Here is a 25,464-nt window from a genome sequence, read left to right as displayed (position 1 = left end):
ACAAAACATTTTATTTAAAAACAAGTGTGGTCGTTATTACCGTCATTTATTATTTTAAAACCATTTTCATGCAAGGATCGCACCAACGTTTACTGTCCGATATCAACGACCAAGGCAGGTGGTCTCGATCAAAACTGCTGCCATGTGGAGAGCGCCCTGGTGCATTTTTCACAAAAGCGGTGGCAGCGGTTTCCTATTTCCTTCATTTCACTTGGTTGCTGTTCCGCTCTAAAACTGAAGGGCGCGGAGATGTGCAGAGCGAAACGACATGCTCATGCATTGACCTCTCCAAAACATCGCGTTGACCACCATTGTTGACTTTGCTGGTCGCGTGACTGACGTGATCTGCAAATGCCTGTCAGACGTGTGTAAAACGGATCATTTCCTCTCAGTCCGCCACTCGAACCGTGTGTGTTCTCTACGCGTGGAAGTGCGCATGTAAGCACAGAGGGGGAGAAAATGGCTGTTCTTTCCCTCTCCCGTTCTGTCTCGTCTACGGTGTCGAGAAAAAAAAACGCCTCGCAGCAGCTGCGGCAGTATCAGAATGCTATGTTTTGGGGCGCAACAGCTGCAAAGTCCACACATCGGGCTCGGGGAGCAAGCTGCTCGTTTGCATAGCTGAACTCTTATTTTGCGGTTGAGTGTCACGTTGTCATATCTTTACAATGTCGCACGCAAGTCATGCATGCTACGTGCAGCGCGACTGACTGCTCTGTTGCTTCTTTTAAACAATCAACCCAGTCATTTTTCAATTCTAATGTTCCATCAAAATACGATGGCTACTGCATAATAAATATTTGTTCCCATTGCATGGTCACAAAGACAGACAGACAGACAGACAGACATAGCAATGAATGCGTGTAACAATGATTGCGGTCTGGTTAATTTTAGATTATGTCGGCAATCAATATTTACTATGAGATTTAAAGTCCTATACGGCCTGCAGTAGCCTGCACATAGGTGAAATGATGACTATAGCAGACGAGTCGGCATCGAAATAACGGCTTGTGAATATATGGCATCATTGCAGGGCCCGTGTCAATATAGTGAAACCCATGATGTTGTCTGTGTCAGTTTTGTTATGAAGTTTCCCTTATTTATTCATATTCGCTCATTGTTTGTCTGAATATATCGCCGCAAATTTCTGTACGTTAATATTTATTCATTGTGCATACACGTGTTATCTAAAAACTCTGTTCAAGTTGCAGCGACTCTTAATTTTTATTCATCCAACCTAAACTGCGCCTGTCATTCTCCCCCTCGCTCAAGGGGCTTGAAAAAAAAGAATGTATCAGCAATGCGCCCGGACGCAGATACTCTGCGGAAACCAAAATCTTCAATTGCGTCTCATATTGAATGAATCAAAACAGGAAATATGGTTGGCATAATTTGTTTCCACGAGGCTAATTTGGGTATTTAGTGAACCAATATTTCACGTATTTTTATAACCCAGTGGATTTTGGAATATAGTATTTGTTTAAGAGCCCAAATACAATGCGAAAACATTTTTTTTAATCCTATGTTCACTTCGTACTCCAATCGAAATTAATTAGTGGTGAACAAATTCTGAATATGTACAGTATGGCGTAATTTCCATGGTTTACAGCGGGTCATTGTTTGAAAAAAATCATTTGGGCCTAAATCTTACGTGTGTCCCCTCTTGCCCAAAACAATCATCATTGTATTTTAAAATCGTTTACTTCTTATAATACTTAAAACAACTGTAACAACGGCAACAACTCCAAATTAATTAGTGATTGACAACATTAATCCAGCCATCCAATGAGTTTAAATTATTGTTACGACCGTTTATATTTCATAAATAAACGATATATAATAATAAATAACGATAACAAGGATGTTTATTTTATTATTATTATTATACAATTTATTATTGTTACATTTTTATAATTAATTTGATATACTTTACTTTTTGAACAACATTTAAATTGATTTTTTTTTTATTAAAAAAAAGAGATGTTTTGTGAAGAAATTGGGGGCGGCTTCAATGGGTGCGTTATTGGCATTTTTTTTGTGGTATTTATGTAATGTAATGACATCAGACGTGAAGCAAAGAAATAATCCGCTGTTCATTTGCTTTTTCCTGGGGGGTTTTAGTTGAGTAATCTCAGTAGGCGATACAAATCGACATGACGTATGAGCATGATTTAAAATAGCCAAGTTCACATTTGTGTCATCGTTCTGCAGGCGATAAAAATACATAACCGTCGGCTAAAGATACCGTTTATATGTTTACCACTCAAGCAAGTCACATTTTTGATGAAACATTTTACTTCATTCAACGTTATTCATCTGTGCTGTTGACACAATTAAAATAAAGAAATATATAAATATCCATTTTACAGTTTAATCCTCACGAGGGTCGCCGACTTCCTGGAGTATATACTATATTATAAAAATTACGTATTCATGAGATACCGTGGGGTTTTGATTGTCATTCACAAACAAAACGGATTTGTTTTAGATTATTAGTATACAGCAAACGAATTCAGGCAAGTTTAACAATTCTGAGCAGGATGGATTTATGTTATTTATGTAAACGATATTTTACAATGTAAAATATCGTTTGTTTCATACGAATATGATGGATTGGATGAACGAAAATAGACGTATCAGAATAGAATAGAATGCTTTTAATGTTATTGTACGGAACAGATTTAGGTGTTCTCTCGATGCTGTGTGCGTAAGATGTTATTATTTGCCTAAAGTTAATTTCTTCACATTAGCACCACAGTGACAAACATAGAAAGGACTGCTTTTAAATAATAAAAATTCAAAAAATGTTCAAAATATTGCAATTTGAAGTAATGAGGCGAAGTAGTGGGGAGCTCTCGCGGACATACTGAGCTCCTCCCCACACTTAGCAACCCGATCACGTAGCAACGGCTGGGCCAATGGGCGTCCTCGTAGTGGGTCCGCCGACTGCGGTTTCTTAGCAACAGTGTAAAAAATGCGCTGACGTCCATTCTCTGCTCGATATTATTATGGTCTGTCGGGAATTCAGAGTGGCAGAGGGACCGGAGGAAAAAAAATAAAAAGGTCTGCCTCGCTAACGCTAGCAAGCTAACGGTAGGTTGCACTGGAGTCAACATGGAGCTGTCTGCCGTCGGAGAGAGGGTGTTCGCCGCCGAGTCTATCATCAAACGCAGGATAAGGAAGGTAAGCACTCCCCTGTCTCACTAAATGTGATTTTTCTAAAAGCTGTTTTGTAATAATGCTGTTTCCATGCAAGCTAAGTCACGCCTGTTGTATTTCTGACGGCGTGTAGGGTCGTCTCGAGTATCTTGTGAAATGGAAGGGCTGGTCTCCTAAGTAAGTCTCGCTATATTCTGTTTGTGAGGCGCATGTTGTGTCACTGTTGCTGTAGCTGTCGTTAGCTCTCCACGGCTAGCACGATTAAAGCTCGATGGTGGAAGCGGAGCTCGCGGGGCTAACGCGAAGATGAGACCCACCACGCCGTGTCTGCCCGAGCCTTCGCTTCCTCTACCCAAATAAGCCGTCGTTTTGTGTTGTTAAATTCTTCCTAATAGATACAGCACATGGGAACCTGAAGAAAATATTCTGGACTCCCGCCTGTTTGTGGCTTTCGAGCAGAGGTACGTTTGACGTAACGTGGTAAGACCTTGTCATGTGCTTTTTGCTCGACTGACACTTCAAAGTAGCGTCTCGCATTGCTGGGTTCCGAACAGGGAGCGAGAGAGGGAACTCTTCGGGCCCAAGAAAAGAGGACCGAAACCCAAGACCTTTCTTCTCAAGGTAAGGATTGTAAACTCTTTCGTTTCGCGTGCACTTTGCCGTGCTGCGTTAATGAGATGTCGTCACGTTAACTGCATTTGCTTCGCAGGATCGTAATTATGCATATTCAAATTAGCGGCTTCTCGGAGAAGGCAGTGCTTTCCAACCTTTATCAACCCAGGACACATAGAGAAAAATCTCAGTGCAAGGAAAATGTCACAAAACATGTACACGCAAGTAATGATGGCCTCACATGTTTCTTAGAAGAGCAGTTAATTGTCTCTCCGTGTCGCTGGCATAGATAGAGGAACAAACATGCATTGTTAATAAATATAAATAAATCATTTCCAAACCAATTCGGTGAAAGTGTGTCGTATTGGGCAAGACTAGGGAACACGGCCAATAAATTCTGCTAGAGTTTGGTAATAACAAAGGTTTCAACAACTTAAAAAATGTCTTAAAGGGCCTACAATCAAATGTTTTAGTGTCAGAAACCACAAGTATTTTTTTAAAATTAAAAAGTAGCTAATTGTCCTCAAGTTTATCTTGAGCTAAATGACAGCATGTGTCCATGACAAGAGTGTTGTTAAACAGGGTCAGTGGAAGTTCAGAGGTGAATACAAGGTCCAGGATGGAACGTGGTCCTGTAATTGTCCATTTTACAGCAGTGTCACCCGTTTATTACATTGTTAAAGTTTGGCTTCTCTGTTCTGCAGATGAAGTCCTTTTAAGATGCCTTTTTGTTAGCGTTACTCCACTGTAACAAAACATTTTGGGGGGGGAAAAAAAATACATTTACATTCACAAAATAGTAAGTTTTGAAATTGTCCACAAATGTAAGAAACAGTGAATAAACTCTATCCATAAACATTTAAGAATGTGTGCGCGCGTGCGTGCGTGTGAGAATCCCCGCTAATTTGTGTTATTTTCAAACAGGCCCAAGCCACCAAGTCTTATGAGTTTAGAAATGAGGCAATGCGAGGGATGCGCTTCAGCTACCCCACACCAGAGCCCGTTGTCACCCTCAGGGCCAGAGAAGGCCTGAGAGCTGTGGTTCCCACACTTTTCCCACCCAGCACTGTTAACCGAGGAGAAAGCGTGTTTGTTAGACCACCAGATGTGGCCCATGAGCAACAAGCAAATTCTGAAAGGCTGTTGCATATACCCAAAAAAAGAGGGCCAAAGCTCAGTTTTCAGGACGGCGTCTCTGCAGCCTCCGAGCCAGATGAGAGGAGAAGCGATGAGTTGGCCAGCCATAGACCTCAAAAACTGTTGAAGCTGCAGAGTGGCGAAGACGTTAGACTGCTCAAAGTTCCCCATCACAGATACCCTGAGAACCACAGTCACGGCCATAAACGCCATCGCCACCACCAGCAGCAGCACCGCCACCACCATAATTTACAAAACCAGCCAATGACAGCTGCGGGATCCTATCAGCACCTTTACACTGACAGCGACCTGTCCTCGCACAGGAACGCACACAGGACTACAAACAGCTCAGGCCACGCCAAGCACCAGATTGGCTCCACCCAACTCCTGCCCATGGAAAAGCCTTACTTTTTGGACAAGCCGTCCCCAACCCGACTGGACGTCAATTTGGACGAGGTGACGTGGCGGCCGTCTCTGTGCAATGTGGAAAAGGTCCTGGTGACTGATGTGACCGCCAACTTTCTGACTGTCACCATCAAGGAGAGCAGCACTTCAAACGGCTTTTTTAAAGACAAGAGATGAAGTGGACACATCACACCCCAATGGCGTGTAAAAGAAAAGGCCATTAAAAAGAGAACACGTGTACATAAACAGCTGGTTAAACTGACCAAAATGAAAAGAAGTCCGCTTCCCGTTATGCACTGGTTACATGCATGTATCTTTATAAAATGTGTACATTTATTTGACTAATAACCTACAATTTATTGACCCCCACCCCCTCCACCGGCGCCCCAACACATGCACCGTGCTGGGAGATATTGAGAGTTGTTCCTTGTTAAATCCAATCTTTGGGTTAAAATATTTGCCTCTAATTTAGAAGGATTAGACGAAGGCTTCAATTCAATTTATTGAGTTCTTTTGAAACTGTTATTAAGCACTTTGTGTTAAAGTATTATGTTTGTGTTAATGGTAAGTCCAATTTTGTCCCAATTGTTCAACATTTCAAAATGTAAAAAAATCTCTAGGTTGTGCACAGGCCTAACTACATAAAAAAAAAAAAAAAACCATTAACAGCATATTTTATTATTGTAATAAAAAGCAGCAACCTTTGAAATGGTTAGAAAACACTTGGTGTCTTTGTTTTAAATAAATGTTTTAAAAAAAAATCTGTGTCCTTTAAAATGCAAAACGTAACAACAAAAGGCGATGTCATGCAATCTGTTACATCTCATGGTCACGTTCTGAAATATGAAAAGACAATTGTTTAAAAAAAAATGCATCCAGTTATTCTGTGAATGATGAGAATTTCTTTTTTCCACTACAATAGAAGGCCACATACGACGTACCAAAAAAACAATTCCTAGGGGCCTATTTTTCTGTCACAACCACCAGCACCGCGACTTCAAGTGCTCTGTTATTTTAAATCTAAAAATATGAACTGATCAACTTGGCTAATTGTCATTACCTATGGCGTAATTTACGACATAAGTAAACAAATTGAGCGGACAGAAGCGCACCCCCCCCCCCCCCGTACACAGGCCGTTCTTTGCAAAAGTGCATTGGGGCGCGCTTTTACGCCTTGCTCAACGATTGCTCATTACACAACAAAATTTATTTAAGCATTCATTAAGACTAATTCATACGAAATACAGAAAACAAAACATTTCAAAACAAAATTATACTACCGCATTACTGCAGCATTAATTTATTTGGGGAATTATTCAATCGTGATTGTTATATTTTTTATTCACTCATTCCACACACCATATTATGATATAGGATAACAACTGGAAATACATATATTCTAAGAAACGAACATGCATTATTAAGACAGCCAAGATCCATTATATATTCACTATCCATTCACTTGTATTGACGGATCCGTTTGAAGAAGTCTTTCCATTTCGTTTTACCGAGGCGGCGCCGCTTTTTCTCTGCGGAGACAAGACAATTCAAACATCAACAATTCATCCAGTTGAGTGAAATTTGAATTTATGACTTTTTTTTTTTCATCAGAAAGTCATTCCCTCTCGTGATTTATTATTGCATGCCGGTCTAAAACCGCTTGCTTTAGGCAGAAATGTATTTATTTTTCAGGGAGTGTTTTCTAAACCTGGAAAGAGTCAAAATAAGAAAAGATATATAATTTTTAAACAGTTCACCATTATTTTGTGTAAGGGCCACCACAAGCCTTGTGGCTAACATGTTTCTTATTGGGGAAATTGAGTGATTAACGGAATTCCAGCTGACGCTATAAAATATATAAAATAATAAATAAAACACGAGCCTTCGTTTTCTATTGTGAACATCTTTGAGAAGCGGCGATTCTGAAAGAAGGGAGAAAAATGATCGTATCATATTTCATTATAAACCACCTTTTGGGGGCGCTTTATTCATATAGGAGAGAACTGAGAGAACTGTCTTTAACGTGTTTTTTTTAACACTTTGATTTTGTTATGTTAGTTGAATTTAGATCACTGTTTGATTGCACTTTTGTCAATGTTTTTTTTTATATACGGTGGTTTTTGTGTTAAATATGACACAGAGGTGCAGACTTCTGGCGACCTTTATGTTCATGGATCGTCAGACAGGGTAGCCATAGTTCCTGTCACAGCGTGGGTAGCAGTGAGGGTTGAGCCAGTGCTCCATGTTGGTCTCCTGCGCTCTCTGGTCCAGAGCTTGCATGTGAAGCATGTGCTCCTGATGTAGACAGATTGACAAATGGTGGTGCAGGTGCATGGCAAAAACAAGTGAAGCAAATGAATTATTACAAGAGGAAATGAATGAGCAGCATTTACATGTGGCGTCTAACAGCAGCAATGATACTGATGCATGCATGGTAAAACAAGCAGGAAGTCATGATGAAACAAAAACCTGTGAAATGTTCTCTTATCTGGTGGTGACAACTCAGATTAAAAGTAAAAATTAGTCAAGCCCTAAAACATGATTGGACTTGCTCCCAAGCTTTGATAGCTGGTTGTACAAATTAAAGCACACAATTAGGATGATGTCAGATAAATAGGTTGCCTTCATTTTCAGGAGGCCATTGTCCAATGCCTTTGCTTTATTAAACAGGGTGAATATTTTTCATGTACCGAAGACAAAAAATAAAAGCAGAAAAAACACAGCAAGCAGAAAATGAAAGGTGAGCTCCTGGGTACATTATCTCCAGAGGAACGCTCAGGATTTCCGCACGCGTGTGTATTTCAAGCACCATTGGCTGCAAGGGATTTTCTTCCAGATCCACAATTACTATCGGCTACTGGCAGTTTAGTCATGGAATTCAAACATTTTTAACTCCCTGAAAATAGCAGAATTCGGTGGTTAAAAACAAAACACTTTCCTGAAACTTCTGAAATTAAAGCTGAGCTTATGCACTCGGATCACAAAGTGAATTATTTCATTTAATGACATCTTGATGGTTTCATTCAAAGTTGCTGGTGTCAAAGGAAAAATCACGGCTCCATCATTGTTCATACTTTTGTAACTCAATTAAATGCATAACTGTGTTGATATTCCATTTAAATTATAGACTTTCAAAAATATGCATATTTGTCCATATCTTGGAAATGTATGATGCGCTTCTGAGGATTTGGGGGAGGATATTGGAAGAGAATGTCAGTTTGGTTAAATAATACCAGTTTATGTGCGCTGAATGACCCTCACCCTCATGGGTTCATCTGGGTGGCCCGCCGTCCTTGGCCTCTCCTGTCTCTTGCTGCGCAGAAGCTGCTTAGCAAAGCTTTCCTTGATGATGGGGTTGGCATCTGAGAAGACGCACAATCAAATAAAATGTTTACCGTTTTTTTCCATGTATAATGCGCCCCCATGTATAATACGCACCCTAAAAATGGCATGTTGATGCTGGAAAAAAGCCTGTACCCATGTATAATACGCACCCAAATTTTGACTCCTACTTAAGTCCGTAAACGTAAAATTATTTCAGAAAAAAGATCATCTTTAGGAACAACCGGATGTTATTCTGCCGGTCAGTATCACTGCGCATGCGCTAGCAAACTCAATAGCGAAGAAATGTTTCGGATTTGTGTAGGGTACATTGTGATAGCAAACGAGCAGGTGATCGAGCAAGCGTCTGATACGAGAGCATTGTGTTCGTATGGAGCGTGTTTGAAGTGAACAGCAGAGAAGAAAGTGCATCTGTAATGGCGGCCTCCGTATGATATCCGGATAAAAAAATATATAATTGTACCCATGTATAATGCGCACCCCAGATTTTAGGACAATAAATTAGTTAAATTTTGCGCATTATACATGGAAAAAAACGGTACTCCTGTATGGTTTTATAATAGACACACACACTAGTGCGCTCGCACGCACAAACGCGCGCACGCACGCACGCACGCACGCACGCACGCACGCACAATATTTAAAACCTTTTTGCAAACGCAAGAATGTTGTACTCTGTTTTATTTTTTAAAGGCCATGAAAAAAATGTTATTCTAGGCAATACTCTGCGTTTTTTTTTGCAATCCTCTTTAGAATCGGTCCCAAAGGAGCCTCCGTTTCTAGCTAACATAACACATCACTGACGCTTTCCCCTATACTCCCCCTCTCTCTCCTTCTCACTGACCAGTCTTCTTTGGGGAAGCAGCTATTTGCTGTAGGGTAACAAAGTGCCCATTCATCCTCCTCCTCACTCCCCAGGGAGTCAGGCCCGTGCAGCACCATCCGGCTGGGCGGACTCGTTTTCTCCCAGTTGCTGTGAAAATGAGCGCAGCTCTCTGTGTCAACACACAGTCAGATCTGGCGCTGCTGCTCTCACAGCAACGTGGCAAAACGTTAACTACCTGTGAAGTCAAATATCTGCAGATGTTTGCTTTTCGTCAAAAATAACAAACACAGACCGTGCGTGCCTGTTATGCTAGTAATTTACACGAATTAGATTTGTATTGCAGTGCAAATTACATTAAGGTAGAGTTTCAAAGCTAGGAATACAACAAATGTTTAAAATAAAGACGCTATGCAGCAAAATTAATAGATTATTTCCACGTTTGTTTGAATATCCTGTATGGCGGATTAATATAATCACATATGGGATACAGACGTATATATACCACCATGTGCATTTACGTAAATGCACAACCGTACTGCAAATTCAGTCTACGAAGATGTGAGCCTTCGAGTCGATTCATTTTCTGCTCGTTCCTACCTGTGGAGATGGTCAAAACCAAGCAAAGCAGGAACACCAACAGCTTCTTCATCTTCAATACCTTTTTTCAGACCAAACTTTTTTGCTCTGAGGTCTGGACTTCAAGTCCAAAAGGAGTGAAGGGGGAAAAATCTCCTCCTCCTCTGTTGTGCAACCCACATAACATTTTTATATCACTCATATAACATATGTTAGCGCTATTATGATTCAATAACGCTGTTGTTTTTTTAAATTATTAATATGAGTCATATCTTCCTATGCGATTCAAATAATGCACTTTACTGTACTGTATTGCGAATGACAGTAGACGAGTTGTAAACAAGATGGAATGTACTGTCGTGTAATTTGATTGTGGTCCCACTAGATGGCAGTGTAGACATCCAGCCAGCCAAACTGTACTTCACGTATAAACGCCTGTATTGACGTAATATTTTCCATTTACAAGACTTTGTAAAAAGTCTTTGAGGCGCAAAATGGTATTTGGAAAGCATTGAAATTCGATTCTTCCCATTCCGATTGAATTGAATGCGCAACTGTGGGTTCTGTTGCTTTGATGTTTATAATACGAAGATGTAATGCCCTAATTGTTGTCAAGGATGGACACATTCTCTGGTGCAACTTGGTCGCTTTTTATTGAAGAAAAAAAAAAGGCAACAAGAGCCACAATTTACGCCCATACGCACTGACTCTCAGTCCCCCCTTTCCAACCTCCGCGCTCCCTCTTTCTAACGTCAGTCCCCACTCAACTGGCCCCGCCTTTACATTTTGAATAATGAACAGACATTACTGTTGTTGGATTTGGTCCACAATTTAGGGAGCGCTATCTGCGCCTCACGGCAAAAGCCATTGCCAATCACCTGTTATCCAATTCACTCACTGCGTGCTCGTTTAATTTCTTCAGATTTAGGAAAATGCAAAGACACTGAAGCAGAAATTAGACTTACACAGGTTGGTTGAGTTCAATCATAATTCTTGTTAAGAAAGCTCTGTTTTCAGGAAAGTACAATACAGCGCTGGGCCTTTCAAGAGCAGAAAGTCTCCATTCAGAAAAGGCAACGTTCAAGGTTCTTTGGTTAGCTTATATTCAGTTGCACAGGCCGGTGTGGGGCGAGTTTGATGGGTGATGAGTCGTTGGGGTGGGGCGAGTTCGCAGTAGAGTTTGATTCAATGGGAGTGGGTGCTGGTTCTGGACGATTCGGTGTGTGTGTGGGGGCTGTTGTCTTCCATCCCGTCTTTCGGCCTTGGTGATCATCCTTGGCCGAGTCCTTGGCTGTCTCCCTCTGGCACCAGCTGGTTTTTATCTCCAAGTGACCTTCCTGTAAACATTCGCCTCCATCCTTGCACATATGCTGTCGTACCTCATTCTTTCACTTTTGTCATTTTGTACGAATTTATGTGAGCTTTTGGCTGTCACATCATTAATCTATTACTGTTCCCTGACTATGCAAAGTTAGTTCTTTTGATACTCCATGTCTTTGCTCACATCATTATATTCTTAGTTTAATCATGCTTCCCACCATATCTTTTATTTGTTAGGCAAAACATTTCCCTCTGTCCAGAGCGTTCAGTAGTAATCGAAAAGCTGGCGTCCCGCATCTAGGCGACATATGACGTTTAGTCAAAACACAAGATATAATCAAGTACTGAACGGTCAAGACGACTCTGGCCGTGTCCATGATTTAGAGAAAAGACATCAGGCATGCATTACACAGTTCCTTAAGGGTCATTAAGCTATTTAGGCAACATATCAAAAGACATTTATTTTGCAGTGCACAGAAATACATATTGAATCGTGAAGTTGTAGCAACCTCTGTTATTATCTTATATCAGCGTATCTGTTATTGTGGCTAGGCGGGTTTTGTGTCTTTTGACCCTATTCCTTCACAGTATATAAAACTACTTTGTTATACATACAGTATAAAAGCGCAACAGCTTTCCATTGGCATTGCGCGAGGTGCTTATCTTGGTTCCTGTTTACTCTTTGTTACAATGACGTCGAAGCTCTTGGGGCGACGTCACGTGTACTTCAGCGAATTGTGGCCGTGAATGTTTGCGCAGACGCGCTCCACTGTTCCGGTCTCACACCGCGGCTCATCAAAATGAACCTCACCGGGAAGACGTGCGTCTTTTTCCCTTAGCCTGGTCGTATTTTAGCGAAAACGCCCCTTTCTCCAATTTGGCCTCAATCTGTTCCTTGGCGCCAGTAGTTGACTTCCAGTCCCGCGGCCATGTCCACGGAGGAGGAGTGGTCGCTGCTCTTCTGGACCTTCGTGGCTGTGATTGTCCCTGTCGTCATCACGCTGTGGTGCAGCATCCAACGCTCGAAACGGAAAACGCACATGAAGCAGTTCTTCCGCCAGAGCAGACATGGCTGGCGCTACACGGACTGGTTCACCAAGCCCACCTACTGCTCCGTGTGTTCTCAGCACATCATGCTCGGGGCCTTCTGTGATAGCTGCGGCGTGTGCGCTGACGAGCAGTGCCTGCGCCGGGCGGACCGGGAGCTGGCGTGCAAAGAGATCATGGCCCCTTCCCGGGCGGACGGGGTGATGGCCCACCGATGGGTCAGGGGGAACGTACCCCTGGCCAGCTACTGTGTAGTGTGCAAGCGGCAGTGTGGAACGCAGCCCAAGCTCTGTGGTCTCAGGTACAGTACGCTCCACTTCGGTATGTACAGTACAGATCGCTTTAATCAGGCTTCAAAACCAACAGTTTTAGCATTTGAGAGAGGCTTTGCTAAATCTCGGGAAAGCGAATGCTTTCGCATTCAACATGACTGTGCACCCAGTGTACCGTACCAAGCAGAGTCCATAAAGTATCCATCACTTTACCTCGACCCAATAGAACACCTTTGGGATGAATTAGAACAAAGAACGAGACAAAGCCCTTCTCCTTGAACTACTGTATGTGACCTCACTAATGCACATAGTAAGAATGGCCAACAATTCACATAAACACTCAAGTTCAAGTGATTCAAACTCAGGAAAAAAGTGATCGGGACAGCATCTCAACATGTTATTGTTTTATACGGCTTTATTCTAGCTCAGTGATTAATGATGCAATGGAATTATATTTATATAATATTTAAATACATATTTTGTCTTGATTTAATTTTTGAGACTCGCCATCTACGTTGCCACATACCTATGTTAAAAAGAGAAACCCTCATTGGCTGTATGATCACACAACAAAAAATAAAATGTCATCCTTCAGTTCTGTCTGAAATGTACTGCTTGTCCCCACGGGGGTCACGGGTGTGCTTGAGCCTATCCCAGCAGTCATCGGGCAGTAGGCAAGGGACACCCTGAACCGGTTGCCAGCCAATCACAGGGCACACAGGGATGAACAACTACTCGCACTCACACTTGGGGACATTTTGGAGTGCTCAAAAGGCCTACTAAGAAGAAAACCCATGCAGGCATGGGGACAACATGCAAACTCCACACAGGAGGTGGAATTGAACCAGAACCCTCTGAACTGTGAGGCGAATGTGCTAACCAGTGTCCACTGAGCCGCCGTGATAGGAAAATGAAGCTTCAAATTTGCTTCATGAACCAGTTTTATTTTTTCATGACAACTTGGCACTATTGGTTTAAATAAAGGGAGTAAAGAAATGGCAAGTCAGTGTCCTTTAAGCCCAAGGTGAAGGAGTCAGTGCCATCTTGATGAGTAAAAAATACAACTGGTTCCTGAAGCAAAATTGAAAATTCATTTTCCCATTCATAATCTTTACATGAAATATTTCTTGAGAACTGTCTGGTTATGCTTCAGCCCACAGTTGGATGAAACTTTTTCTAAGCAGCCAAAGCTATGCAAGCCCAACTTCAAGATGATGCTCAATAGTAAAGATAGCCTAGCCTTAATATAAAGGACGAGTGAACTTTTTGTATTCATGAACATGTCTGGTTTTTTTTTCTCGAATAGATGTGTGTGGTGTCAGACCACAATACATGACGAATGCATGGACAGCCTGGTAGATGCAACCAAATGTGACCTGGGTGAGTTCCGCAACATCATCATTCCTCCTCACTATCTCTACCAAGTGAACAAGCTGCGCCGTCGACACCCCGATGAGTACAAAAAGGTATAGGTATAATCTGGCCGCAAATTAAGTTTTTTAAGGTTCACTAATCTGTTCTGTTTATAGCTTGCGGCGCAATGTGGAGATGGCTGGGCTCCTGTGTTGGTCATGGGAAACACGCGTAGTGGAAGCAACATGGGGGAGGCCTTGCTGGGAGAGTTTCGCGGCCTTCTCAACCCCGTGCAGGTCAGTCATCCGATATCTGTCCTTTATGGCTGCAAAATTATGGCCAGAATGAAAAGCACAATTTTGTAACCACAATTATTAATCACTATTAATCCAAATGTTAGGGAAACCATCTTTATTTTAACTGCACTACTCTTCCACCAGCAGTATGGAAACAGTTTTCAATGCAAAAAAACCCCCCAAAAAAACGAGACACTGAAAGAGTGAATGATAATAACATTTACCCAGGAATTTTAAACTTCAGAATCCTCTTACCGCAGGGTGTGACTGCTTGGGATTTAGGCAATTTAATGAAGACTAAGCCATAATTCAATGGTGCCCCTGGTGGTTGGCTGCCTACTGGTTGAGAAAATACTTCATTCAAAAGTGGTGTGAGGAGTCCACATTTGAAATTTTGGGGGAAAGTCGTGTCATTTGGAGCAAATAGGAAAAGAACCCCCTGAACTGTTCTGGACACAAATTCAAAGGCCAGCATCTGTGATGATCTGTGGATGTATTAGTGGCCACTGCACTTGAACCATCTCTGAAGGCACCTGTTGGATTTGGTCCACAATTTAGGGAGCGCGCTATCTGCGCCTCACGGCAAAAGCCATTGCCAATCACCTGTTATCCAATTTACTCACTGCGTGCTCGTTTAATTTCTTCAGATTTAGGAAAATGCAAAGACTCTGAAGCAGAAATTAGACTTACACAGGTTGGTTGAGTTCAATCATAATTCTTGTTAAGAAAGCTCTGTTTTCAGGAAAGTACAATACAGCGCTGGGCCTTTCAAGAGCAGAAAGTCTCCATTCAGAAAAGGCAACGTTCAAGGTTCTTTGGTCAGCTTATATTCAGTTGGACAGGCCGGTGTGGGGCGAGTTTGATGGGTGATGAGTCGTTGGGGTGGGGCGAGTTCGCAGTAGAGTTTGATTCCATGGGAGTGGGTGCTGGTTCTGGACGATTCGGTGTGTGTGTGGGGGCTGTTGTCTTCCATCCCATCTTTCGGCCTTGGTGATCATCCTTGGCCGAGTCCTTGGCTGTCTCCCTCTGGCACCAGCTGGTTTTTATCTCCATGTGACCTTCCTGTAAACATTCTCCTCCATCCTTGCACATATACTGTCGGACCTCATTCTTTCAATTTTGTCATTTTGTACGAATTTATGTGAGCTTTTGGCTGTCACATCATTAATCTATTACTGTTCCCTGACTATGCAAAGTTAGTTCTTTTGATACTCCATGTCTTTGCGCACATCATTATATTCTTAGTTTAATCATGCTTCCCACCATATCTTTTCTTTGTTAGGCAAAACATTTCCCTCTGTGCAGAGCGTTCAGTAGTAATCGAAAAGCTGGCGTCCCGCATTAGGCGACATATGACGTTTAGTCAAAACACAAGATATAATCAAGTACTGAACGGTCAAGACGACTCTGGCCGTGTCCATGATTTAGAGAGAAAACATCAGGCATGCATTACACAGTTCCTTAAGGGTCATTAAGCTATTTAGGCAACATATCAAAAGACATTTATTTTGCAGTGCACAGAAATACATATTGAATCGTGAAGTTGTAGCAACCTCTGTTATTATCTTATATCAAAGAATGTCTAATTATGTCTTCTTTATTGGTTGACTCCATGAATATACTTGTCTGCTTATATACTTTATCCAAAGAGATGTGAGCGTATCTGTTATTGTGGCTAGGCGGGTTTTGTGTCTTTTGACCCTATTCCTTCACACCGTTAATGCTGAAAGGTGTTTATAAATTTGGGAGAAACATCCTCCCTTTGTCTCCCTTTGAAAATGTTCGGCACATCATTCATCCATCCGTCCGTCCGTCCATACATACATACATACATACATACATACATACATACATACTGTACATACATACATGCATACATTTTCTGTACCGCTTTGTCCCCACGAGGGTCGCGGGCATGCTGAAGCCTATCCCAGCCGTCATCGGGCAGTAGGCGGGGGACATCCTGAACTGGTTGCCAGCCAATCGCAAAGGCACACAGAGACGAACAACCATCCGCACTCGCACTCACACCTAGGGGCAATTTGGGGTGCGTTATCGGCCTACCAAGCATGTTTTTGGGTATGTGGGAGGAAACCGGATCGCCCGTAGAAAACCCACGCGGACACGGGGAAAATACTTTAGCCTTAAATATAATAAAATTCAACTAAAGAAACAGACCATCCATAACTGTGTCGCTTCATGATGTATCCCTGTACCTCTGCGCAAACTGATTCTTGCACGTTGTCTATAACCCCAAAATGTTCCGTGTCGGACCCCTTGTATGTTAAAGCGGTGTGTTTACCTTCTCAGGTTTTCGACCTGTCACAACTTGCACCTTCCAAGGCCCTTCAACTGTGCACCCTGCTGCCGCCTGGTTGTTTGAGGGTCTTGGTGTGTGGAGGCGATGGCACAGTGGGCTGGGTGCTTGATGCCATCGACGGTATGAAACTCAAGGTGAGAGAGAATAATGCCTCATTGTTAGCATTGTCTTTATAGATGTAAGGTGTCAATCCCAAGATGGAATGTACTTGAAAACTTACCATCATTTACAATCGTTTTGGTTTGGTGACATATATTTGCCTTCTCGACCAGGGTCAAGACCAATTCGTTCCAAGAGTGACCATCCTCCCTCTCGGGACAGGAAATGACCTTTCCAACACTTTGGGCTGGGGTGCGGGCTATGGTTCGGAGATCCCTATGGAACAGGTTCTCCGCAACATCCTGGATGCAGGGGTGGTCAAAATGGACAGGTGGGGACTTTTGAGCACATCACCATGTCTTTTACTATTGTTAGATGCTGGATAAACTGTAATCAGTAGTTTCCAACCACAACAAATGTGTTTGTGATTCTTCAAAATACAACTGCTAAGGCTACTATTGAAAACAAGCTGACTAGTAAGGAAAAAGTGTTTGACCTAAAAGCATTGGCAGGGTTTCTATGGATGCCATTCATACAATAATTTTCTATAATCCTAATCTGCAGCTCTGACTATGATCCTCCATGCTGAACTATAAATCTGATGTAGCTATGGCATTGTGTTCGTCTATGAGTTTACTGACAGCATAATCATTTTCAGATGGAAAGTGCAGGTGTCCTCTAAAGGCCTCTCTATTCGAAAACCAAAGGTAAGTTTGTAGTCATTTGGAATATTGTAATAGGTTTGCGTATAATGTTTCCTATATGTGCGACAAAAAGTCTGCTCTCCCAAAACAAACCTATTAGCACTTTCTCAAAAGTTAGCTGCGGATTCTGGTTTCATTGATCTAGAATCTAGATTCTAGGGGTGTCAAACTCATTTTTTTCGCTGGCCGCATTGTAGTCATAGCTTCTTTCGGAGGGCCATTATGACTGTCAACCCAAATAAATGTATGAACACCTCATATTATATACAGTAAAAGCTACAAAACTGACAAATAACTCGTTTTCAAATCAGACGAGTAAAAACTGGTCAAATATTTAAAAAAAAGATATTAAAAGTGAAGACAATTTGTAATTCTAGTCATGACACGAATTTGATGCACAATTTGTCTTTGCGGGCCACTTAAAATGATGTGGCGGGCCGTATCTGGGCCTTGAGTTTGACACCTGTGATCGAGATGAAATTCTGTTGGCATGTCTATTGTAGAATGGGTGCCAGAGTTTTGTTAGTTTTTGTGTTTAACACAGTGTCCATACATACAAGGAGTGGCTCTTGAGCATTCTGAAGATTGTTGCTGTGCTATCAAAGCAGTTCTATCAAAGCATTTATTTAGTAAAACTTATATCAATCCAGATGCTAAGTCGTTAGCGTATCAGAATTAAGTCATTGAAGTGTATATTTAACAGCCATTCAATTTCCTCAGGCTCTCTCCATGAACAACTACTTCTCTGTTGGTCCTGATGCTCTGATGGCACTCAACTTCCACACGCATCGTGAGAAAACGCCCTCTTTCTTTTCCAGCCGTATCATCAACAAGGTCAGAACAGCCTCATTTGCATCCCTCTGGTTAAAAGCAAAACTTGGTTTTATATTTGAATAGCAACAACTTTACCACCACTAACCTGCTTTATTTGTCTTTCTTTCACCACCAGGCTGTGTACTTCCTATATGGCACAAAGGACTGTTTAGTGCAGGAATGCAAGGGCCTGGACAAGAGGATTGAGGTACAGCAGCTTTGCTGACGCTATCAAACGTCATGGTTACCACAATGTCACCATCGTAGTATATTTTCCCCACAATATACACCTGTCATTGTGTCCCATGTCTGTTTGATGGAATAATAATAATGCATTTTATTTGTTAGGCGCCTTTCAAGACTCTCAAGGTCACTGATTTGTTAGCATGTACATTCTTGTGAGGCTGGGGAGCCTGACTTCCTGTTTGCATGTTTTTGGCATACTCGAGTAGGCTTCATCTGGCTACTCTGGTTTCATCCCACGTTCCAAAATCATGCATGTTACATTCATAGAAGACTTTGAAGTGCCAAATGGTGTGAATGCTTGCTTACATTGGCAACCAGTCTATGGCAGGGGTCACCAACCTTTTTAAATGGTTGAGCTACTTCCTTGCTACAGTATATTACAAAGGGCTACCAATAGACCTGTCAAAATTGGGGAAAAAAAACAACCTGTCATGTTCTTGTAACCTTGTGTTTGCTTGACTTGTTTGCTGACTACATTTGCATGCAGTCCATGTTTGGGTTTATGTTGAAATTCCTGTTCCTAAAACCTTTTGAACAACCCTTTTCCATGTGGGAGTGAACAGTAAACATCCGTATTTGAGTATTCCGATTCAGATGGCGATGCACCGACAATGTTGTGACGCAAATAGATGTCATTTCTGCTTTTCTTGTCAATTATTCATGTCACTCATCACCACTTCAGTTTTGAAAGGGTGACTGTATGTAAACAGTCATTGTGTTTATTTTTATTCCTACCACAGCTGGAGCTTGATGGTGAGCGAGTCGAGTTGCCCTGCCTGGAGGGCATCATTGTTTGCAACGTTGGTTACTGGGGGGGCGGCTGCAGAATCTGGGAGGGAAAGGGCGACGAACCCTGCCCCCCTACACGGTAAGACAAGCGTCAGCGTATGACACAGCTAACTGCTTTCAAGTTAGCCCTGGCTCACGTGCTGTTCAGTTCCCGTAGCAACAAGCCATGTTTGCTGTCGTCACGACAGGTTGGATGACGGTTTGCTGGAGGTGATGGGTGTGTTTGGCTCCTTCCACTGTGCTCAGATCCAGGTCAAGCTGGCCAACCCAGTACGGCTGGGACAGGCCCACACTGTCAGGGTGAGACCATGTCGCACACATTAGCGCCACTCTGATGTTGCATTCCTCGAGCCAGACTTGTATTCATTTCTATGTACTGTATACTTATCTCACTACCCTTGGCTGTCCCCCACTGTAAGCAGTCGGCAAATAGAGGGGATTTTTAATCTAAAATGATGCATCGCTACCCTCTCCTGGCAGCTTGGCTCATTACCATTCTTCACGTTGAGAAAATGTACCGGGCAAGCGCATCAGACTCGTAGCAACCTCTCTCAATGGAATAAAAAAGGATCAAACGACATTACTCGAACTTGACACCGACTGCTTTGAGTCTAATGGACAATTGAAGTCATTCTCGCCAAGTAGCGTGTTAAGTGGGTAATGTTTGTTTCTCCAGTTGGTCCTTAAGGATTCCACGATGCCAATGCAAGTGGACGGCGAGCCGTGGGCGCAGGGCCCGTGCACCATCACAATTACCCATAAGACGCAGGCTCTCATGCTGTACCACAGCTCAGAGCAGACTGATGACGACGACGACGGCGAATCCAGCGCTTCCGAGACAGAAAGCACCGCAGGACTCGCCCAGGCCCCCGGGGGCAGTGTCCACTTGAGCTTGACTTATCCCTGATAGTCGTTTATTTTTGCAGCATATTTTAAAGTCATATTTTATCAGTGGTTCTTTCCATTTTCAATTGCCAATTGAAAAACAAGTTTTTAATTGTTTCCCTGGTTAAATAAAGATTAAATTAAAAAAATTAATAACGGGTCAGTGTGAAGTGGCAAACGATTGACACCTTGTCAGTGATTGGCTGTTCTCCGTCGGGTGTGATACTCCCCGCCTCCAAACTAATTTCATTAATTCAACTCTAAAATCGAATCATGAAAATACGTATATTTTTGTGTTGTTACTTTAAAAACGTATTTTCAATTGCCAAATCAATTTGGAAAGAACAAATTCTACTTTATTAGATCTGCTTCGAAAAGCTTGAGTTTTGGTACTTTGACTTCATCCCTTCTGACGGCAAAGTCGGGACAGGGTGAACGTGAAACAGATGGCTGTAATACTTGCACTTTCTCATGTGGCACACATATTATTGCCTACCAAATTGTGTTGATTTTATGTTCTTTTATTGTAGACATGTTGCTATTTTACGTTCACGCATATTCAAGCGCACTTAACCCCTCCAAGCTGCAGGCAGTGTTGGTTTCCATACAGTTTTAAAGTACTAAAATCACAAATGAAGCAATTCAGAGTAATCGGATGCAGGGAATGTCTGTATCCTCAGTATTTGTCATGCACTAAACTTTTTTTTTTGTAATGCTGAAAAGCAATTGTTGTATGCTGTGCCAAACAGCTCAAAAATTAATTGGATTAATTGGAAGTTTAACTCCGCCATTAGCTTGATAAGGAAGACTGAACTCACAGATAGTTTGAATAGCTGCTTGGAATATCTTTGCTTTTATGCGTCATTTTCCACAAGTCAACGCTGGTAAAATTGTCACATGACACTGGGCTAGCAGGTAATTTGAATTTATATAGCGCCTTTCCCAAGGACCTTTGATTAAGTTACATTTTATGGACAAGTGTATTTCCAAGAGGTTCCTGCAGAACAGTATGCAAACAAGCGTTGCACATCTATTTTGTTGCAGTGTTATTTGTCCTGCTGCTACTGCCGTATTTTAAATGGTAGTCTTTACTTAATAGTCAATGCCTGTTTCAGGAATGTCCGCATCGTAGGCTCTGAATAATTTCCTTCTATTTTTTTTTAATTGCTTAATGCCCGCTTGTATAAGACCATCTACTTTGACTTAGCTGCCTGTATTTATCAGTGTTCTTTGTGTTCTGTCCCATTGATTTTTACTGACTTTGTGGTCGTGGCAGGTGTTTAGCCATGCTTGCATCAGGGCTCTTGTTTTTATTTCTTTATTTCAAGAATGCAAACCAACAAAACACGCTGATGGAAATATGGATCTGTCAGATTGCAATGACACAGCGACAGATGAATTGACAACATTATCCATTGAGTTCTTCGTCTAATGGCACCAAAGCTTAGACGTTCAGTGATTTGAACAATGATAAAAATGGACACAACACATGGCTGCTAGCATGGCTAAAGACATTTTTTGTGAAGATTTCTTGAATGTATTAATGTGATTGTACTAGTTACTCTGAATATTTCCACTCACAACTCAGTTTTGTACATGGCCTGCTGTCCAATTTTGAAGCAGTATTTGTCTAACATGTTTTTAGAGAAACGTCATATTGTGTGTCAAATTTGCTCCTAGCTGACACTGGATTTTTACTTTCAAAGTATGTATTCCCACCTTTTCTCTGCAAAAAGTTATATTAAAAGATCCAGTATTTACAGCTGTTCATTTTCTTTGTTTAATATCTATTTAAATGTAAACATTGTGTATGATTCTGTTTTGATTTGACTGTCATGCTCAAGAAAAAAAAAAGCCATTTTTGCCTCTGCAAAGCTAAACCGAAATGAGAAAGCATAGTGATAGCGTTGCTTGTGAATGGAAGCTTTTAATTTGGGTGTTAGGGAAGAGTCTGAATTTGTTACTTTGGATGTTATTGTTTGATGAAATTGAATGTAAAGATAGAGGTGATGTTTATGGATGTAATTCCCCCCCCAAACATTTTCATATTAAAATGTGATTGTTCTCACTTTCTGTGATTTGCTGCTATTTGCAAGGCCCTCTGAAAATAAACACTGATGACCACAGCTGCCCTCTTCAGGATTCAAGAATTTTTATTCGGCATGTTTGAGCGTCCCAAACAAGGAATTTGACTTCGGTACATCACAGCCTCTGTTCAACATTTAGGTGACTAACAACATTCAGGACGTGTGAAAAATGACAAACATTCTCAAACATCCCCTGATCTTAAACTCCCAGGAGGGCAAGGAAAAACTCAAAACTCCAACTAGGGGAAATGAGAAACCTTGAGAAGAGACCACCGATGGGAGGATCCCTCTTCCAGGATGACCAGGCTGCATTGGATGGAGAGAGGACACATAGTACAAATAATGTGAAAGTGATATTCAAAATGGTTAAAATACCTGTACATAAAATTGAGAACAACAATTATCTTTAAGAAGAAATTACTTTTTGGCTCTTTCTACAGGATAAGGACTTTTGTGACCTCAGTGCTTCACTGCCATTCGAGAAACAGCTTTCCCAGCCTGCAGTTACTTTTCACACGACTGTAAATATTGATTTTGTACAGGCAAGTGTTTTTTTTTTTTTGGTCATAGGTGCAAATGGCATGGGTGTATCAAGGCATTTTAGTTGACAGAGCAGAATCTCTTACTTAAATGCGCAGGCTCTCAAAGTTCTTGTTTCCTTCCTTATAATCATTTTCCAGTAGGCTTGTAGACATCGCTCTCTCTCTCTCTCTCTCTCTCTCTCTCTCTCTCTCTCTCTCTCTCTCTCTCTCTCTCTCTCTCTCTCTCTCTCTCTCTCACATCAACTTCCCTGTGAAATCCACAAAGCAAGCAAGCAGGCTGAGAAACTGAACTAAGTGATACAGCAGCACCGACACAGCACAACCAGTATGCTTGTGGAGATGGGTGTGGTGAAATTTGTCCTCTGCATTTAACCCATCCCCGTGTGATTTTTGATCCATCCCCTGGGGGAGAGGGGAGCAGTGAGCAGCAGCGGTGCCACGCTCAGGAATCATTTGGTGATCTAATCCCCCAATTCCAACCCTTAATGCTGAGTGCCAAGCAGGGAGGCAATGCATCGCATTTTTATAGTCTTTGGTATGACCCGACCAGGGTTTGAATGACGTAACATTCAGTTATTTAAAAAAACTATTACATAAATAACACATTTATAAAACCATCTGTGTCACTCCAATTCATTAAATCCATCGATCGTCCTTTGTCAACAATGCCGTGTGCCGCGCCGCAGTTCAAATTATTCCACAGGCCCATACAACGATATATAAACTATATTTTAAATAACTATCACATAAACAACAATATTATCAAACCATTTGTGTCACTCCAAATCATTAAATCCATCGATCACATTTCTCGTCCTTTATGTCATCCTGGTGACAGAGGACATGTCCAGAGGATATGGCGCTTTAAAGTGTTAATTACTTTATTTGATTTTTTCTCTCTATTTTTCATGTTTTGAATATGTTCAAGATAAAGATATCAAAGCATGTGAAGTGATCAACTATACTAAAAATAACATGTGAAGTGGTCAACTATACTTGTAAGTGATGTGTTAATGATAAAGTAAAAATTTGTGAAAAAAAAATAAGTCGCTCCTGAGTATAAGTCGCCCCCCCCACCCAAACTATGAAAAAAAAACGCGACTTATAGTCTGACGATTACGGTACTATAATTTTTTAGTGTAAAATTTTTAAAGTGTTCTTTGAATTGGGCAATGTGTTTACTTTCTTTGATCGTTACAGGTAACTTATTCCATAGCTTTACCCCATTGACAGATATGCACATGCTTTTGAGGGTGGTGCGCACCTTTGGTTGTAAAAAATTCCCTCCCCTTCTTAGACTGTAAATACTTTCTCTTTCTATGAACCATTTTTGTATATTATTAGGGAGTAATTTTTTTTTAGCTTTATAAATAATTTGTGCGGTCTTGAAATATCTACCAAGTCCATACATTTTAATGTTTGTAATTTAATAAATAAATTATTTGTATGTTCACAATAGCCAACATTGTCGATAATTCTAATTGCCCTTTTCTGCAATGTGTCTTTACACATCGTCTTTAGGGTGGTTTTGTAGGTATTCCCCCATACCTCAACACCATAGGACATGAAAGGAAGAAGCAGCGAGCGGTATAAAGTGTACATTGTTTTCTGGTTCAGTAAGCGTCTGACTTTACAAAGTATACCCACGGTCTTTGCCAATTTTGAACAGATGTGTTTGACTTGCGGTTTCCAGCTGAGACTGTGGTCAATTATTACTCCTAGAAAGGAGTTTTTATAAACTCTATCTAATCTGGTGTTATCACACAATACTTCAATAGTTATGTCTTCTGGGATTTTTCGTTTCCCAAAGATCATAAAATTGGTTTTCTTTATGTTAAGAGATAATTTTTTTGAGCCAAACCACAGTTTTAGCTTGGCAAGCTCAACAGAAACAGTCTTCATCAGTTGTTGTAGGTTCTCTCCTTCACAAAAGATATTTGTGTCATCAGCAAATATGACAAATTTTGAAATCTTAGAGGTGTTAATTATATCATTAATATATAATATGAATAGTTTTGGTCCCAATATTGATCCTTGTGGAACACCGCAGGTTATATTTAAAAGCATTGACTTTTCCTCTCCCATCTGCACAAACTGCTGCCTATTTTCTAAGTAGCTTTTTATCCAACTGAACCCTATTCCCCTAATCCCATACCTTTCCAATTTTTGAAGCAAAATGGCATGATTAATTGTATCAAAGGCCTTTTTAAGGTCAATAAAAACTCCTATGGCAAACTTCTTGTTGTCAATGCTTGTTGACAGTTCTTCCACAAGGTCAATTAAAGCTAAAGATGCAGATCGCTTTGGCCTAAAACCATATTGACTATCAGTTAATATCTCACATTTATCAATAAAACTGTCCAATCTAACAGCAAAAACCTTCTCCAAGATTTTGGAAAATTGGGGAAGCAATGAGACTGGCCTGTAGTTGGTATAAAGATTCTTCTCACCGGCCTTATAGATGGGAACGACTTTGGCTATTTTCATTTTTGTGGGAAAGGAGCCCAGTTTCAGCGAGAGGTTGCAGATATGTGCTATGGGATCTGCTATAGCTACTATTACATATTTAATTAGGTATAGATCAATATCCTCACAGTATTGATGTACACTTGATGTTTTGTTCTTAAATTCTTTAAC

General features: G+C 41.2%; 3 protein-coding genes across 3 annotated transcripts; 2 read left to right on the top strand and 1 right to left on the bottom strand.

Annotated features, from left to right (window-relative positions):
- The first annotated feature begins 3,007 nt into the window (after window positions 1-3,007).
- cbx8b (chromobox homolog 8b) lies at window positions 3,008-6,056 on the top strand. The gene is made up of 5 exons (XM_037260470.1): window positions 3,008-3,180; window positions 3,290-3,333; window positions 3,552-3,617; window positions 3,711-3,777; window positions 4,693-6,056. Exons 1-5 carry the CDS (start codon window positions 3,112-3,114, stop codon window positions 5,485-5,487), a joined length of 1,041 nt encoding a protein of 346 aa, XP_037116365.1. The 5' UTR covers window positions 3,008-3,111; the 3' UTR covers window positions 5,488-6,056.
- A 525-nt stretch (window positions 6,057-6,581) lies between these two features.
- c1h17orf67 (chromosome 1 C17orf67 homolog) lies at window positions 6,582-10,230 on the bottom strand. Its single transcript, XM_037260703.1, has 4 exons — window positions 10,076-10,230; window positions 8,572-8,672; window positions 7,471-7,605; window positions 6,582-6,839 (listed from the first exon to the last, which is right to left on the bottom strand). Exons 1-3 carry the CDS (start codon window positions 10,125-10,127, stop codon window positions 7,489-7,491), a joined length of 270 nt encoding a protein of 89 aa, XP_037116598.1. The 5' UTR covers window positions 10,128-10,230; the 3' UTR covers window positions 6,582-6,839; window positions 7,471-7,488.
- A 1,866-nt stretch (window positions 10,231-12,096) lies between these two features.
- On the top strand, window positions 12,097-22,324 carry dgke (diacylglycerol kinase, epsilon). Its single transcript, XM_037260354.1, has 11 exons — window positions 12,097-12,722; window positions 14,000-14,159; window positions 14,223-14,342; window positions 16,653-16,796; window positions 16,935-17,092; window positions 17,420-17,468; window positions 18,186-18,299; window positions 18,415-18,486; window positions 19,265-19,392; window positions 19,502-19,613; window positions 19,990-22,324. Exons 1-11 carry the CDS (start codon window positions 12,304-12,306, stop codon window positions 20,218-20,220), a joined length of 1,707 nt encoding a protein of 568 aa, XP_037116249.1. The 5' UTR covers window positions 12,097-12,303; the 3' UTR covers window positions 20,221-22,324.
- The last annotated feature ends 3,140 nt before the right edge of the window (window positions 22,325-25,464 follow it).

Source organism: Syngnathus acus, chromosome 1 (assembly GCF_901709675.1).
Source record: "Syngnathus acus chromosome 1, fSynAcu1.2, whole genome shotgun sequence".
Classification (NCBI taxonomy): domain Eukaryota; kingdom Metazoa; phylum Chordata; class Actinopteri; order Syngnathiformes; family Syngnathidae; genus Syngnathus; species Syngnathus acus.
This window is presented reverse-complemented; position numbering and strand designations above follow the sequence as displayed.